Source organism: Puma concolor, chromosome B1 (assembly GCF_028749965.1).
Source record: "Puma concolor isolate L17-30 chromosome B1, mPumCon1.1.hap2, whole genome shotgun sequence".
In the NCBI taxonomy this organism is placed as follows: Eukaryota; Metazoa; Chordata; class Mammalia; order Carnivora; family Felidae; genus Puma; species Puma concolor.
In genome coordinates, this window is record NC_141670.1 from 78,701,621 (window position 1) to 78,720,730 (window position 19,110).

At 36.8% G+C, this 19,110-nt stretch overlaps 1 protein-coding gene across 2 annotated transcripts in view; it reads left to right on the top strand.

Moving 5' to 3' along the window:
* IQCM (IQ motif containing M) overlaps positions 1–19,110 on the top strand; it is a 461,312-nt gene that overhangs the window by 381,962 nt on the left and 60,240 nt on the right. For both annotated transcript variants that reach the window (XM_025921378.2, XM_086704127.1), the window contains exon 13: positions 2,507–2,668. In XM_025921378.2, the coding sequence (XP_025777163.2) occupies positions 2,507–2,668 (162 nt within the window). The remainder of the gene's footprint in view (positions 1–2,506; positions 2,669–19,110) is intronic.

The following is a 19,110-nucleotide window of genomic DNA, read 5'->3' on the forward strand; positions in this document are numbered from 1 at the left end:
GGTTTTATAATAGTTCAAGCCTCCTTTCTTCTGTTGACAGATGATGTTGGCAGGTGTTGACAGATATATATATATATCATCTATAGATTTCTAAATCTACATGTAATCTGTTCACATATGTGAGGATGTCTGGGTTTTCATTTCTTTGTTTTGTTTGTTTGTTAGTTGCAAGGGAACAATTTTAAACTTTCCCTTTTAAAAGGAGGCAGAAAAGTCCCTAAGATGTGTATAATTGAAAGATGAGATAACATATTATTTATTATTTTCTGACTCTTTCATCATTTCTATTATTGAAATAATAGTAGATGAAAATTGGTAACACATTCATCTAGTACATATGACATGGTGACATATGAATGTTTTATATATCTTATATCACTTAAATGTTAGGATTATCCTAACAATAATTTTATAAGGTCAATATTATCACCTAAAGATAAACTGATTTGTCTAATATTTCACAGCTCTTAATGATGATTTGAAAATTAGGGCCCAGGTCTGTCTGTATCAGCCAGGGTCCAGGTAGGAAATAGAAAGTACACAGTAATTTGAGCAGGAACAGTTTAATGTAAAGAATCATTAATTATGATGTGCTACTAATGCGTGAAAGGAACTGCAAAGAATTGAGGAGAGCAGATACAGGGAGTGACTGGTACTCCAGGTCTGAAGCAGAGCACCTTTGGAGAGAACAAATTTTAAGGAGTTTCTTCCTCCACTGTGCCCCCACCTCCCAGAAGCCACATCTTCTTGGAGAGAGCATAGCTTTGGCCCAGTGAATGGCAAAGAAGTTCACTGAGGTAGGAGGCTAGGGGAACTCACAGGGAAGGCATTTTCTGGGGTTCTTGGGGAACTGTCCATAGGGAGGTGTCACACTGTGGAACTCACTGGGAGCCCATTTATGGGAAGGTGCTGCACCATGGAACTTGGTAGGAAGTTCCCAGTGTATGTGTGTGGGGTGTTCCAGGAGACACAACCCAGAAAGTGCCCTACACTGGTGGCCACTGTGCACTGCTTGGGCTTGCAGACAGAAGAACCCAGAACCAGGAAGAACCCCTTCATCTAGTTCCCTTCTTTGCTCTCTGTGTAAGATGCTTAAAATTGTGCCTTATGGTGAAGTGTTCTAGTCTCAGAAGCAGGACTGTGAAAGTTGGATTAGGAGTGAGGTAATAGATTGATACCTGGCACACTACCCACCGACAAATCTTCTTTCTTAATCATTCAAGCATTATGTCATATTGTCTTATACTTACTCTACCACTAAATATGCTATTTAACAAAATAAAGGAATATAAGAAGAAAGAGAGGAAATTAGGAAGGAAAGAAAGAAAATGTAACAGGGTTATAAGTGAAGGTTTACATCAGTATTTCTCTTTTGTTTGAGATGTTTCTAGGTAGAGTTACTTTGAATTCATTGCTCAAGAGATTGTCTTATTGAATTTTAGGCACTAGTTTATCAACCAAAAACTGAAGTTACCACCCAAAGGCCCAGGGTCCATAACCAAAGATTTTTCACTCTACAGTTCCAATTATTTTTGAATTCTAGTTTTCTCATCTACTAGTTAATGCAGGTTATGTTTGGTTGAGAATTATATGTTTGCAAATGAGAGCTTCCTTAGATAATCCAAAGCCTATTTGCATCACTTACAGAATGCAAGATTTAGGCAAGTTACTTAATTTCTCTGCATTTCAAATTCCTCATGTAAAATGGAAATAATAAGATATGCCTTATAAATGTTTTATGAAAATTAAATGTATTAGTTTTTAAAAGAACTTGGAACAATTCCTTCCATATAGTAAGTGGCATGTAAATATTTGTATGGGGTGCCTTGGTGGCTCAGTTGGTTAAGTGTCCAACTTCAGCTCAGGTCATGATCTCACTGTTCGTGAATTTGAGTCCCGCATCAGACTCTGTGCTGACAGTTCAGAGCCTGGAGCCTGCTTCGGATTCTGTGTCTCCTTCTCTCTCTGCCCCTCTCCTGCTTGCTCTCGCTCTCAAAAATAAGTAAACATTAAAAAAATAAAATAAATATTTGTATACACATCATTGTATTTTCTTAAAGACCATAGCCTAGGAATATTAATTTAGTCATTCCACTTTAGGGAACTCTACGTTTAGTCAACATTTTTGTCAGATTAATCTGATTTCCATTGTTTAATAGCAATTACAAATATATATATAGTTATATTATGTATAATATAAATGCTATTCATTGGTTACTTTACTTTTTTCCATACCTGTTAACAATACTACTTTAAACTGATAGTGTTTAAAGACGATATTAGTAAACCCATTACTCCTTAATTTTTGCTAGGAATTATCTGCACAGTAAGATTATTGGTGAAGTACCTCTGACTAAAGAAAACCCAAGTTGTCAACATAACCATTAGCATTCAAATTATTAAATAGTTTCTAATGTGCATCCCTTAAAAATACATTAGACATTTTTGCAAAATGTCTAAAATTTAAAAAATATATATTCTTTTTTTTTTTTTTTTTTTTTTACAGAAGACCGTGACAGATATTCTCAACTCCTCAAGAAGTACAATGCGATTGAAATGTTATTTACACTCTATCCTCCTCAAGGTGCCCATGTGTGTAAAAATATACGACTTAGGTCAACTTGGCTGAGACCTGTAGTAAATGGGGAAGAAGGATATAAATATATAGGTAAGATGCTGAATCTTATTATTTTTTTTATATTATAGAAGAAATGACCCTTTATCTAACTCTTATTTGTCACTTAGATGATGGAGTGTAATATCTAGGCCCTGGGGAGTATTCATTTTAGTTCTTAAGTATTATTCCTGCAGTTTAAAAAGTGTCTGTATTACACTTTGGTGTTTCCTCTAGAAAGCAGAAACACACTGTGATTATTCATTCACCTGATGATGGACATTTGTGTTGCTTTCAAAAATGTGATACTCTACGGATAGTTACTATGAACATTCATTCATGCACAGGATCGTGGATAGACCTATCCCAGCATTTCTCTTAACCAAACTGTTTTCCAAAGCAGTTCTATCATTTGGTATCCCATGCCCCCCGCCCCCTGCAGACTTCAGAGCTGCAATTGCTCCACATCAGTACTTGGTATAATTAGTTGTTCTAATTTTAGCCATCCTAATAGAGAAGTATTGGTATTCTGATGTGGTTTTCATTTTTCCAGGAGATAATGATATTTAGCATGTTTATTTAGCATCATCGGCCAACTGTCCATCTTAAATTTTTTGACCATTTTTTAATATATATCTTTTATTATTGAGTGTTGAAAGTCCTTTAGGTATTCTGAATATAAATCCTTTAAGATATATTCTTTGAAAATATTTTCTCCTAGTCTGTGTCTTGTATTTTCTATCTTTCAATAATATGTTTTGAAGAGAAGTTTTTAATTTTGATGAAATTCAGTTTACTACTGTATTCTTTATGTTTTTGTTGTGATAGCCAAGAAAACTGGCCAGACTTCTGGTCTCAAGGGTTTCCTCCAGAAAATTCTATACCTTTGGGTTTTATATTTCAGTGTATAATCTGTTTTGAGGGTTGTTTTTTTTTTTGTTTTGTTTTGTTTGTTTTTTTTTTTTTTTTTTTTTGGTACTTGGCTCAAGGCATAGATTGAAGTTCTTTTTTTTTCTTAAATTTAACATGGTGATATCCAAATATGCTAGCACTATTTGTTGAAAAGACTATCCTTCTGTTAATTACCTTTGTATTTTGGTAAAAACCAAATAGACTAATGAGATACATAGATGGCAAATAAGCACATGTAATGATTTCTCTTTAAGTTTTATATAAAATGGTCAACATCATTAGTAACTAGGGCAATACAAATTGAAGCCACAAGAATACTCACCTATTAGACTAAAATAAAATTGAAAATATGACAGTGCCAAGTCTGGCAAGGATGTAGAGCAACTGAAACACTCATTTATTGCTGTTGGGAATGTAAAATGATATAATCAATTTATGAATATTTTGTTGGTACTTTCTTATAAAGTTGCAGTACTGTATCCATAACCCAGCCATCTCAGTCCTGGGTAATTACCCAAGAAAAATGAAAGTATTCGTTTACCAAAAACCTGTATATAAGTGTATATAGTTGCTTTAGTCATAATTGCCAAAAGTTGGAAACAACATAAATGTTCTTTAGCTGGTGAGGTGGTAAATGAAAATTTTCACATCTACACAATGAAATATTTTTCACCTATAAAAGGGAATGAACTATTGATACAACAACAGGAATTTCACATGCATCATGTTAAGTGAAAGAATCCAAATTCATAGGCTATATATAGATTCTATTTAAATGACAGTTTGGAAAAAGCAAAACTATAGGACAGAGATCAGTCCTGTGATTTCCAGGGCTTACAGCTGGTGGGAGGATTTGATTGCAAAGAGGCAGCATGAGGGAGTTCATTGGGTGATGGGATTGTTCTGTCTCTTGATCATGATAATGGTCATAGGGCTCTAAAAATTAGTCAAAATGAACTGTATAACAAAAGAGTGAATTTTACTGTAAATAAAATTTTCAAGATAAATACAAAAGAAAAAGAAAAAAAGCATTTATATGAATGACAAACAAGTCCAAAAAAGATGTGCATCATTATTACTCATTAGGGAAATGTAAATTGAAACACAGTGCGATACCACTACATGCTTACTAGAATGACTAAAATTAAAACGACTGATCACACCCAGTGTTGGCAAGGATGTGTAGCAACTTTAATATTCTGCCAGTGCAAATGTAAAATGGTAAAAACACTTTGCAAAATAATTTGATGTTTTCTTAAAAAGTTAAACATAAACCTGTTTTATGACCCAACCATACCACTCCTAGATATTTATCCAAGAGGAAAGAATGTATACATCTATAAATGACTTGTGCATGAATATCCATGGATCCCTTTTTTTGGTAAAAGACTCAAAGTAGAAACAATTCAAATGTCTATCTACAAGTTAAAGGCTAAACAAATTGTGATATATCCATGCAGAATACTACTCAGCAATATGAAACAACAAACTATTGATAGTATTGATACATGTAACGACATGGCTGAATCTCAAAAGAATTATGCTGAGTAAAAGAAACCAGACCCCCCCTCCAAAAAAAAGAGGATGAGTATGAGTTCATTTTTATGAAATTACAGATAATGAACACTAAACCTTACGACAGAAGCAGATCTATGTTTACCTGGGATTGGGTTGGGACGTGGAAGTGAGATATGATGGGTTGTGACGGGGATGATGGTAATGTTTATTATCTTCATCATGGTGATAGTTCCATGTATGTGTACATATGTCAGAATTCATCAAATTGTATACTTTAAACATGTGCAGTTTTCATTTACACTTCAATAAAGCTATAAAATAAATTTAAAGAACCAAGATAGTGAAATTTGTATTTTGGTAATAATTTTGAGAAATGATTTTAAATTTTAGATTCAGCATTTTAGAACTTATCTATAGAGAGCCACAGATTTAGCACAGTCTCATTGGGCTAGTGTATGTAATGGCATATTTAAGTACCCTGTTCTGATAGATAACATAGGGGAAGAAGAGGAGGAAAAGAGAAGGAAAATTATGAAAAATAAGATTGAGGGCTTCAGGCTTTATAAGATGAATCAAGACCCTGTTGCAATTTATCTTCTCTTTGCTGTTTTCCACCTGAACATTCCCACAGTGGAATCCATATCATTCCAAAGATTTGTGTTCATTGTTTATAGCCCATTTGTGAACATTTGTTGCAAATAAAACAAACATAAAGGAAACATGCAAGAGGCATTATTTTGTAAGTTAAAGACTCTATCTTCTGAAGTTTTATGCTTACCTTTTCCGTTTCTGTAAGTGACCAAGGTCTCGCATTTTTTTGAATTACAGTTGTTATTAAACTGATAGACAAAATAGTTTTCAGCATTTGCCTTGAGAAAGATTAGTGTATTACAGAAGCACTTTCTGAAACTCAGTATCTGCTCTGCTAGAAACATTTTAAGGAAGTTAGCTCTGGGAATTTATTATGTGTTCCACCATTAATAATACTCCACCATGTAGGCACTCCTGTTTATTGATTTCACTCTGTAATTTAGGGAAGTATCATCAGCAAGAACTGAGGAGTAGTAATAGAATTACTGAATGTTCTATAAATGGCATGGGTTGCTAACAAATTAGGTAGAATTAAGACCATACATACTCTAAAAGTATCATTATATCCATGTTTTTATATCTCAGAATTCCTATCATAATGGTTTGAATGTCACTGGAATGCAGCATAAGTCATACCTTCAAATTGCTTAAATACACAAAGTATTTCTTCTGAATCATAATTTATCATTTTAGATCAGTGAATTAAAAACTTTTATTTTTTCTCCAGGAACATATGTATTTACAGAAAATAAGTTTAACAAGCCTTTTGGAAGGCTGGTCTTTTAATGTGTCTTTTGTTATCTTTCCTTATGAGTTGTCTGCCCTTGAGTCCCGCTGCTCTTCTGGCCTGTCGCAGACATACTGAACTTATTTCTCACCTGCATTAGCTTTTGTGACTTTGGTGGATTCTCAACCTGAAAGCTGTAGATTATATTAAGAACCCCTGGAATTCTAATGGGAATACCTTGAAAGGAGTAGGTTAGCCATTATCTCTCAAGACAATCATTTAGAGAATACAAATGAATGATTAAATTACTTTTTCAAACCAATGGTGCATTCTTAACTGAATCATATTATTATATTAATGTAAGGTTTCTAATTAGTTCAGATCCTGAGTAATGAGCAGAGACCTCTAGTTCTACTACTTCTTCATATATCATTTCCAGCCCTTCATATAGTACATTTTACTTACCCCTATAACATATGGTTATTTAAGTTATATAATTAATGCTGGAACTGATTTCCTGGCCTAATCACTGTTTTGTTACCCATTATAAAAGTGAAAGATATCTCTTTATGCTGTTCGGTTTATTCCACTGCCTTCAGGCAAGACCTGATGTATATTAGCCAAATGAGAATCCCATCTTTAGACTCTCGCAATTACATAATTGTCCTTGACAGGCCTGATTTTTGATGATGATCTATCTCAGAACTTTCTACTCTGAAACATAAGACTTTCTTTTCTTACACATGTTCATTGCAGTTGTAACTTTTTCACAATCCACAAAATTAAGTCTATGCATAGATTAATAAGAATCTTTCTTTTTCTATAATAGGCCTTTAAAAATATTATTCCTCAGAAGCCCTCGTTCTAATCCTTAATGTCTTTTGGTACTTCTCTCTAAACATTTTCCAAATTTTCTCATTTCTTTTAAGTGATGGAATTCAGAAGATACGATAATCGAATATATCTAATTTATTGCGAATATAATCCAGCTACCACATATTCTGCTTATATCTCTGTACTTGTTTTAAACTTTTTTTCTTCTTCCCATATTTTATTTAAATTCAAGTTAGTTAACATATAATGTAGTATTGGTTCAGTATTAGAACCCAGTGATTCTTCACTTACATATAACACCCAGTGATCATCCCAAGTGCCTTCCTTAATGCCCATCACCCATTTAGCCATTCCCCCCACCCATCTCCCCTCTAGCAACCCTCAGTTTGTTCTTTATAGTTAAGAGTCTCATATTTCACTCATATGTGGAATTTAAGAAACAAAACAAATGAATATAGGGAAAAATAAAAGAAGATAAAAATAGACACTTGTTTTAAACTTTTAAAACACACATCTCAGCATTTGGATTTCTACCCATCATCATTCTTTCCTTTTTTACCATATTTTCTTATACTATTAATATGTGTGCAATTTATTTTGCCTTCTTAAACTTGCTATCCTGACTTGTCCTGATTATCCTTAACTTATTAAGATATAGACATTTGTACTCTTGTTAAAACTGCTTTGAGTTTTTAACCTGTTCTTTGGGGTATTCTGTAAGATTAATTATTAAAAAATGAAAAACTCAAATAAATCCTGATTTGAAGGGAGCGTCATATATTTTATATCACTTATATATGCTTAAGTACAGGAAATGGTCTATTATAGTTTGGATAAGTTTAAACATACTATGGTTATATCAGGGTCTTACTTAGCCTATGGATAACCTGCTTGTTTGAGGAGAATAATATCACTAAAAACTATATTTTATATTCAATTGGACTTGTAAAGTTTTTTTGATATATACTTGTCGATGTCCCTTTTTACCAACTATAAACTATCAGCAGCCTCAACTTTCATGTTCTTTAATGTCCCTTTGATTTTCTTTGTTAAGGGCAAATTATGTGATTATGTTTTCATGAGGGTACTTGCTGGTGGAACAATGGTATTTTATTTTTAGATGATGGTTCAGTTGGTTAAAACTTTCAACATTTAGTACATTCACAGAAATTATCCACAGAAAGATAAAAATGAATGCTGTATTGTATCTGGTGAAAGGTTTTCAACTATGGTCAAGTTATTACAAATTCTTTAGGATGATGAATGAGGTCTTGCTCATTTAATGGAATGAATGTGTTCTATGTGAATTCCATTTTTTCTTGGACTTCATTGATAAAATCAGAGCTATGTCTCCCACTCTCCCAAAACCCAGTTTCACCAAGCAGGATGGAAGCATTTGCGAAAGACATTAAGATGTGGCATTAGATCTATAAGCTAAAGGAAATGTGAGTTTCATATTAAACAGTAGTCTACCACTCAATACTTCTGAACTTTTTAAAATGAAAATTGTAGGATTAATGTCTTATTATTTGAATTCTGCATCCATTTATTTAACAAGCATGAAAAAAGTGTCAATTATGTTCTTGGCAATAAAGTTTGAAAAATAATTTGAGCTTAATCCCTGCCCTAGAAGTGTTCACATTCTAGCAGATCCAAAGCACTATCAGAGTGTTTTGGCTCAGTCAGTCCCAGTGAGCACTTCTTTTGGTCTATGGGTCAAACAAAATGCCACAAAACAAGGATCTTCAAAAAAAAATCTTGGGAGAACCTGCCTAACAGCAACAGTCAATATCTGGAATAAAAACTCCAAGCTCAGTTTGTTGTACATCTAAGTAAGTGAGAGTTATCCTGGTTAAACAGTCTTTCTGAGCAAAGCAGACTTTTGATAATATATAGGGTTTGGGGGAAGAGTGGTAGCTAGCTCTGAAGATGGACCCAATGATCTGTGCCTCCTGGTATTCATGATTTTGTGGAAATACACATACTGTATCAGAATACAAAAAAAAAAGTGATGGTGTGATACCTCTGAGGCTAGTTCATAAAGAGATTTTGTGACTCCTGCCTTCTCTTAGATAAGCTTCTCTGAGGAAAGGTAGCTGCCATGTGATAGTCTTAGGCAGACCTGTTGAGAGGTCTTTGTGCTAATGAACTGAAGCCATCCACCTACAACCAGTGAGGAACTGAGGTCTGTGTGAGTAATGCAACATGGAAGTGGAGTCTCTACCCCATCAGTCCTTCAGATGACTGTAACCCCATGAGAGACTGTGGCTGGACCCACCTAGAAAATCCACTCCAGATTCTTAACTCTCAGAAACTAGGTGAGACAAATGTTGTTTTAAGCTTCTAATGCAGGGGTAATTTGTTACACAACATGCAAGTTAGTGGTTAGTGGCTTTTAGCAATGGAAGTGAAATGACATAAGATCTAGGGTAGGGGTGCCTGGTGACTCCGTTGGTTAAGTGTCTGACTCTTGATTTAGGCTCAGGTCATGACGTCATGGTTTGTGGGTTTGAGCCCCACATTGGGCTCTTCAATGACAGTGTGGAGCCTGCTTAAGATTTTCTCTCCCTCTCTCTGCCCTTCCCCTGCTTGCACTCTGTCTCTCTCTCTCAAAATAAATAAATAAACTTAAAAACAAAAAAAGATTAGGGTATAGTTCCTCAGGAAAGACCAAGTTGCTGATTGACTGGCCTTCAAACATGTGTTACTAGAGAGGGACTTTTGCTAATTAGTTAGATTTCAAAGTAGTATCTCTCACTTACTGGTTGGTTTTCAGAAGTATGTTTCCAGAATTGAGCTATCACTTGTTGATAAAACAGGTTTATAACTTGTTCTGGGCATTACCTGCCACCACAGCTAAAGAACTATAATTGATTAATTAAAGAGGTTTAAAAATAAGTTGTAGTAACTTATTGCCATAGTTGTAGAAACATTTGACTTTTCTTAAGAGTATAAGGACATTTTATTCTCAATAAATAAGCACATAAAGAAAAACAATCAAGCTTTCATGCTAATTGAAATAACAGAAGCAATTAAGTATAATTGTGAGCCTAAGAGAAGGGAATGACTACATCTGGCTGTATGAGAGATGATTTTATAAAGATTATGGTATATGAGTTGTTCTTATAGCACAGATTACAGTTAGTAAGTAGATAATAAAGTGTTATAGGCAAAGGGAAGGACATTGGAAAGATCCATTCTCTTCAGTTGTTTGTTTAAAGAAATTCCACCTCACACCTCTTTTATAAAGTATTTCTGCACAACTTTTACATGAGATTAAGACAGTGGTTTTATAAAGCCTGATAAATTGGTGACATAGTATACAATGCCAAGTGTCATAAAGTCACCTCTTGGAAGTTTATGCCCATACACTCTCACATTTAGTTAATGTAGTTTATGACTACATAGCATGCGCACGTGCGCGCGCGCACACACACACACACACACACACACATACTCTAATCTTTCCTCATAAGTTAATTAATATTTTAGGTAATAAGTACATATTTTAATTATAGAAGTAATATATAAAATTAGAGATGAGAGTAAGTTCTTATGTGTTAAAGAGTATTTTAGGTGATAAATTCAACTTCAGAATGCAATAAAGAATTTGGAAGTTCACATAAAAGTGTCTCTAGCCAGTCAAAATTGATATAACAAAGGAAACATATTAAAGCTCACAGGATAGAGTCTCATTCAATGCCCATTTATTCTTATTTCAAACACCAGAAAAAGCATATTCTTGTTTGAGAGAATTTGTCCTAGAGTAATGGGTCTCAACTTTATTAGACCTAGCACCCATTTTATATAACAAATATTTTAAAATTTACCTTATTATGTATGTATGAGAAAGGATAAAAGGAAAGGTGGTATATGAAAATGTGCTTTGATATAAAAATACTTGGGCATGACTATATTATAGAAGAATATATAAAATAGTCCTATGTTTGCAGCAATATATAGAAACACCATAAATATGACAGCTACAAATGTAGAATGACAAAGGTGTTGTGAATTGTTAGCTCAAATATTTTGAGAAGTATTGCTTTTGGGGGATATAATTTCAAAATGAACAATTCTTGGTAAAGTTTTGAATAAGACAGAGTTTAGTCTTGTGTTTTACATTGTGCTTTTATTCATGGAAAACTTGGTGTATTTTAAAATAGTGCTTTAAAAAAAGCTTTGTGCAGGGCCCCTGGGTGGCTCAGTCAGTTGAGCATCCAGCTTCGGCTCAGGTCGTGATCTCATGGTTTGTGGGATTGACCCCATATCAGGCTCTATGCTGACAGCTCCGAGCCTGGAGTCTGCTTTGTATTCTGTGTCTCCCTCTCTCTCTGCCCCTCCCCTGCTCGCTCCCTCTCTCTCTCTCAAAAATCAATAAACATTAAAAAAAATAAAAATAAATAAAGTATAATTCTCTATTTAAAAAAAATAAATAAAAAAGCTTTGTGATTATATATAACATGAAGTTGGGTTCTATGCTCCAATAAACATAAACAGGATTTCAGAGTGACATCACCAAGAAGGCAACATAAGTTGTTCTTGACATCATACCCCCTCACAAGAAGAACAACCAAGGACTATTTAAGAACAAGACACTACTGAGAGAATTCTAGAACATGAGAGTGAGGCCAAAGACAGACTGCATTAGAAGGGTGAGAGAGGCAGCTATATGTTGACTGCATTGCCCATCTCTCAGGCTAGTGCAACACAATGCACAGAGATCTCCCCTGAGCCTATACTTCCTCCAGAGTGAAAAGATAACCCAGGGGGTACAACAAGCAGCCCCATTGCAGCATTGTGAGTCACTCTATGGCAATCCTTACTCTAATTTCACATCACGAGGATTAGAGGGAAATCTGTGAGGCTCAACCATTAGGAATCTGACTAAGACAGAGAAGCGACAGGGGCTTGCAACGACCAACATGTGAATCTTGGCAGACCAAGTTGATGATACCTGCTGTACCCAAGTAGTAATTCCAACCTGCAGTGTTGCTCACCTGCAGAACTAAATTTGGATCACACTCTGACCAGGGAACTCAGCAGGGTGCAGATCTGCTTATTTGGATCCTCAAATGAGAAATTTTGCCAGCTCTAGAATTTGATTTGTCATTGCCAAGGCAAGGAGCTGAATCACAGCCCCAGCTGCTGTGGAGAATATCTTCTGGCCCCATTTAACCAGATGGGCTGGCTACAGTACCTGAAAGCAGTGTAGTCTAGTGGTTCTTCACCCAAGAGGCAGGTGATCAGAGCTGATTACCCCAGCATAAAGCCCATACTGGGTGTGGAGTGTTCCCATGCCATGCACAGTCAAGACGACTAATTCATAGCCAAGGCTGAGGATAGCTTCCAGCTCCTCACAACTGATAGCCTGTTTGGGAAGTTGAGAGTAGCCTGGAGTGGCCTCTCCCCATCCTGCCTAGGCAAGGGAGCTGAGATATTGCCCCAATCACTATGGAGAATGTCTTCTAGCTCCATCTGACCAGAAAAGCTGGTGACAACTCCTGGAAGCTGTGCTGGCCTAGCAGCACTTGAGCTGAGAAGTGAACAGAGCCAATAATTTGCAGAGCAAATCCAATAGACTGGTCAGGGAACTTGGGGCAGTGTGGGTGGGGTTGAGTTAAGACAACAAAGAACTTTACCAGCTTTGGAGCTGCTTCTCCTGCTGTCTCCAGACAGATAATCTACTGTGTAGCCCTGTGTGTGACAGAATATAAGCTTCAGCCTATCTGACCAGGGAAGCTAACCAGAGAACATGGGAAACTGCATAGCCCATTCAGCAAACCTACATACAGCAGTGCTTGAACAGAAAGCACAGTCTGTGGACTCCCCCATCTTCAGAACATCTGCAAGGGGACTCAGTACACATCTAGACTGATTTGGGTTCCTAACCAACAAGCAGTACAGAGCCTGAGTCCTGTCCTGTAGCCTTGCCAGGGAAGTGAAACTGATTTAAAACCTCATATACAACTGAATATACTACCCAGTCCTGACCACCTGATTTCTGACCAGAGAATGCAGGTAACTGCAGAACTCATTCTACAGGATTACTTGGGTACCAACTCAGCAGTCCTAGTCAACTGTTCTCAGACAGTGACACAACCCCTCATTCCCCTCTTTAGAGCTCCAGCGGTTGCCCCATCCCAAAATAAACCATATTAGCAGGCCCCACCTGCCCAAGGACATTACCAACAGAAACTCAGAAACCCATACTGCAATGACTGATGCAAAACTGTCCCTGCTAAAGTAAACCTGTAAAGTTTGGAAGAGGCGTACAATTACTCAGAAGCACAGTTATCAATATAAGAAGCCAAAGATCGTGAACAATCATAAATATGGCACTACCAAACGAAACTAATAAAGCTTCATTAATTGACCCTAAAAAATAAATGAAGATCTATAAAATTTCAGATGAAGAATTCAGAATAGTCCTCTAAAGGAAGTTTAATGAACTAGAGGAAAACATTGACAGTTTAATGAAATTAGGAGAATAATGCATAAACAAAATGAGAAGTTTGACAAGGAAATAGCAACCGTTAAAAAACAAAAAAATCCTAGAGTTGAAAAATATAATAACTGAATTTAAGAAATAAATAGAGGGTTTCAAAAGTAGACTTAACCATGCACAAGAAAGAATAAGTGACCTGGAGGCTAGGATATTACCCAGAGGGAAAAAAAGAAAAAAAATTAATAAAACAGAGTGAAGAAAACCTACAAGAATTAGGGGACACAATGAAAAGAGAAAATATTCACATTATTGGAATTCTAGAAGGAGAAGAGGAAGAAAAAAGGATATAAAATACATTTAAAGCAATAGTTGCTGAAAACTTCACAGCACTGGGGAGAGAAATGGGTATCCAGATTCATGAGGCTCAAAAGATGCTAAATAGGTTGAAACTGAATAGGGTTACACTGAGACAAATAATTATATTTTCATAAGTCAAAGACAAAATTACAAATGGTAAGAGTAACAAGAGAAAAGAGAATTTACATACAAGAGGTTACATCCCTCCCCCATAACACTTTAGGCAGAATCTCAACAGAGACATTTTTGACTGAGAGAGAATGGGATGATTCAAAATACTGAAAGAAAAATGTCAATCAAGAATTCTATCCTTGATGAAGCAGTTTTTCAGGAACAAAGGAGGAATAAAGACTTTCCCAAATAAGCAAAAGCTGAGGGAATTCATTACCACGAAACCTGCCTTACATGAAATGCTAAATGTTAAATGTTTTAAAACATAAAACAGTAAGGTGAATCTCACTCGTAATGGTAAATATATAGTCATATTTAAATTCTTCCATATGGTAATATTGGTGCGTAATTCAATTAAAACTGCAGTTTAAAAGTTAAAAACAGGAGTTTAGGGAAGATGGCGGCCTAGGAGGACGCTGGGCTCACAGCATACTGCTGATCACTTATATTCCACCCACATCAGCCTAAATAACCCAGAAAACTGCCAGAAGGCTAGCAGAACGGATTCTCTGGAGCCATGTGTAGACAACAGGACCACGGAAGAGGGTAGGAAGGGCGGAGAGGCTGTGTGTGCTACACGGACTGGCAGGAGGGAGCTGGGCAATGGAGGGGCAGCCCCCCTACAAGGCAGAGCCCACAAGTCTGGCTTGCAAAAGTGGAGGGGCTGGACGGAGTGTGTTCTGACAGCCAGCAGGACTTAACATCTGGAATGTTATAAGTCAACAGCTCTGCTCGGAGAGTGGGAGGGCTAGAGGACAACGGGAGGAGGAGTTGTTGAGCCCTGGAGGACAGAGCTCAGCTTGGCGTGGAACAAAGGTGCTGGGAAGCGCCCTCTCCCTCACCCATCCCCCAGCCAAAATCCCAAAGGGAACCAGTTCCCTTCACGGAACTTGTTTGCACCATGCAAACACCCAATGCTGTGCTTCTGTGGATCCATCCCTCCGACGGGTCTGCCTCCCTCCAGGTGCCGAAGGGCCCCTCCCAAAGTGGACCACCTAAGGCAAAGCGAGCTGAGTCTGGCTCACCTGCCCCTGTGCACCTTGCGGATCCACCCCGGCTAATACGCCAGATCCCATAGAAGCAGCACCACAAGCCTGGCAGTGTGCAAGTAGCCAAGACAGGGGCTGCACCACTCCATAGTGAGTCCTGCCCCTGGGAGAGGGGAGGATAAGGCACACACCAGTCTGACTGTGGCCCCAGCGGTGGGCTGGGGGCAGACATCAGGTCTGACTGTGGCCACACCCACCAGCACAAGTTACTCCAGACAGCATAGAGGAAGAGTACTGTAGTTCCATGCCACTCTAGGGACTATCCAAAATGATGAAATGGAAATATTCTCCTCAAAAGAAACTCCAGGAAGTAGCAACAGCTAACAACCTGATCAAAAATCATTTAAGCAATATAACAGAAAATGAATTTAAAATAATAGTCATAAAATTAATCACTGGGCTTGAAAAAAGTATAGAGGACAGCAGAGAATCTATTGCTACAGAGATCAAGGGACTAAAAAACAGTCAGGAGGAGCTAAAAAATGCTATAAATAAGGCGCAAAATAAAATGGAGGCGACCACAGCTCTGAAGAGGCAGAGGAGAGAATAGGTGAAGTAGAAGATAAAATTATGGAAAAAGAGGAAGCGGATAAAGAGATAAAAAAATCCAGGAGTATGAGCGGAGAATTAGAGAACTAAGTGATGCGACAAAACATAATAATATACGCATAATTGGGATTACAGAGGAGGAAGAGAGAGAAAGGTGCTGAAAGTGTACTTGAAGAAATCATAGCTGAGAACTTCCTGATCTGGGGAAGGAAGAAGGCCTTGAAATCCAAGAGGCACAGAGAACTCCCTTCAGATGTAACTTGAATCAATCTTCTGCATGACATATCATAGTGAAACTGGCAAAATACAACGATAAAGAAAAAATTCTGAAAGCAGCTAGGGATAAACATGGTCTAACATATATAGGGAGACTGATAAGACTAGTGACGGATCTATCCACTGAAATTGGCAGGCCAGAAAGGAATGGCAGGAAATCTTCAATGCGATGAACAGAAAAATGTAAGGAGCCGAGAATCCTTTAGCCAGCAAGTCTGTCATTTAGAATAGAAGGAGAGATAAAGGTCTTCCCAAACAAACAAAAACTGAAGGAATTCCTCACCACTAAACCAGCCCTACAAGTGATCCTAAGGGGGATCCTGTGAGACAGAGTGCCAGAGACATCACTACAAGCATGAAACCTACAGACATCACAATGACTCTAAACCCATATCTTTCTATAATAACACTGAATGTAAATGGACTAAATGCTCCAGCCAAAAGACATAGGGTATCAGAATGGATAAAAAAAAAAAAAAAAAAAAAAACAAGACCCATCTATTTTCTGTCTACAAGAGATTCATTTTAGACCTGAGGACACCTTCAGATTGAAAGTGAGGGGATGGAGAACTATCTGTCATGCTACTGGAAATCAAAGAAAGCTGGAGTAGCCATAGTTATATCAGACAAACTAGACTTCAAATTAAAGGCTGTAACAAGAGTTGAAGAAGGGCATTATATAATAATTACAGGGACTATCCATCAAGAAGAATTAACAATTATAAATGTCTATGCACCGAATACAGGAGCCCTCAAATATATAAAACAATTACTCACAAATATAAGCAACCTTATTGATAAGAATGTGGTAATTTCAGGGGACTTTAATACTCCACTTACAACAATGGATAGATCATCTAGACACAGGATCAATAAAGAAACAAGGGCCCTGAAGGATACATTGGATCAGATGGACTTGACATATATTTAGAACTCTGCATCCCAAAGCATCAGAATATACTTTCTTCTCGAGTGCACATGGAACATTCTCCAAGATAGATCGCATACTGGGTCACAAAACAGCCCTTCATAAGTACACAAGAATTGAGATCATACCATGCATATTTTCAGACCACAATGCTATGAAACTTGAAATCAACCACAGGAAAAAGTCTGGAAAACCTCCAAAAGCATGGAGGTTAAAGAACACCCTCCTAAAGAATGAATGGGTCAACCAGGCAATTAGAGAAGAAATATAAAAATATATGGAAACAAATGAAAATGAAAAAACAACAATCCAAATGCTTTGGGATGCAGCTAAGGCAGTCCTGAGAGGAAAATACATTGCAATCCAGGCCTATCTCAAGAAACAAGAAAAATCCCAAATACAAAATCTAACAGCACACCTAAAGCAAATAGAAGCAGAACAGCAAAGACACCCCAAACCCAGCAGAAGAAGAGAAATAATAAAGATCAGAGCAGAAATAAACAATTTAGAATCTTAAAAAAATTCTAGAGCAGATCAATGAAACCAAGAGTTGGTGTTTTGAAAAAATAAACAAAACTGATAAACCTCTAGACAGGCTTCTCAAAAAGAAAAGGGAGAGGACCTGAATATATAAAATCATGAATGGAAATGGAATTATTACAACTAATCCCTCAGAAATACAAGCAATTATCAGGGAATACTATGAAAAATTATATGCCAACAAACTAGACAACCTGGAAGAAATGGACAAATTCCTAAACGCCCACATACTTCCAAAACTCAAACAGGAAGAAATAGAAAGCTTGAACAGACCCATAACCAGCGAAGAAACTGTATCAGTTATCAAAAATCTCCCAACAAATAAGAGTCCAGGACCAGATGGCTTCCCTTGGGAATTCTACCAGACATTTAAAGCAGAGATAATACCTATCCTTCTCAAGCTATTCCAAAAAAGAGAAAGGGAAGGGAAACTTCCAGACTCATTCTATGAAGCCAGCATTACTTTGATTCCTAAAACCAGAGAGAGACCCAATAAAAAAAGAGAACTACAGGCCAATATCCCTGATGACTATGGATGCAAAAATTCTCAATAAGGATACTAGCAAATCGAATTCAACAGCATATAAAAAGAATTATTCACCATGATCAAGTGGGATTCATTCCTGGGATGCGGGGCTGGTTCAACATTCACAAATCAATCACTGTGATACATCACATTAAAAAAAGAAAAGATAAGAACCATATGGTCTTGTCAATTGATGCAGAAAAAGCATTTGACAAAATTAAGCATCCCTTCTTAATAAAAACCCTCGAGAAAGCCGGGATAGAAGGAACATACTTAAACATCATAAAAGCCATTTATGAAAAGCCCACAGCTAATATCATCCTCAATGGGGAAAAACTGAGAGCTTTCTCCCTGAGATTAGGAACATGACAGGGATGTACACTCTCACCGCTGTTGTTTAACATAGTGTTGGAAGTGCTAGCATCAGCAATCAGACAACAAAAGGAAATCAAAGGCATCAAAATTGGCAAAGATGAAGTCAAGCTTTCACTTTTTGCAGGTGGCATGATATTATACATGGAAAACCCGATAGACTCCACCAAAAGTCTGCTATAACTGATACATGAATTCAGCAAAGTCACAGGATACAAAATCAATGTACAGAAATCAGTTGCATTCTTACACACTAGTAATGAAGCAACAGAAAGACAAATAAAGAAACTGATCCCATTCACAATTGCACCAAGAAGCATAAAATACCTAGGAATAAACCTAACCAAAGATGTAAAAGATATGTATGCTTAAAAACTATAGAAAGCTTATGAAGGAAATTGAGGAAGATATAAAGAAATGGAAAAACATTCCATGCTCATGGATTGGAAGAATAAATATTGTTAAAATGCCAATACTACCCAAAGGTAACTACACATTCAATGCAATCCCAATCAGAATTGCACCAGCATTCTTCTTGAAGCTAGAACAAGCAATCCTAAAATTTGTATGGAACCACAAAAGGCCCTGAATAGCCAATGTAATATTGAAGAAGAAGACCAAAGCAGGAGGCATCACAATCCCAGACTTTAGCCTCTACTCCAAAGCTGTAACCATCAAGACAGCATGGTATTGGCACA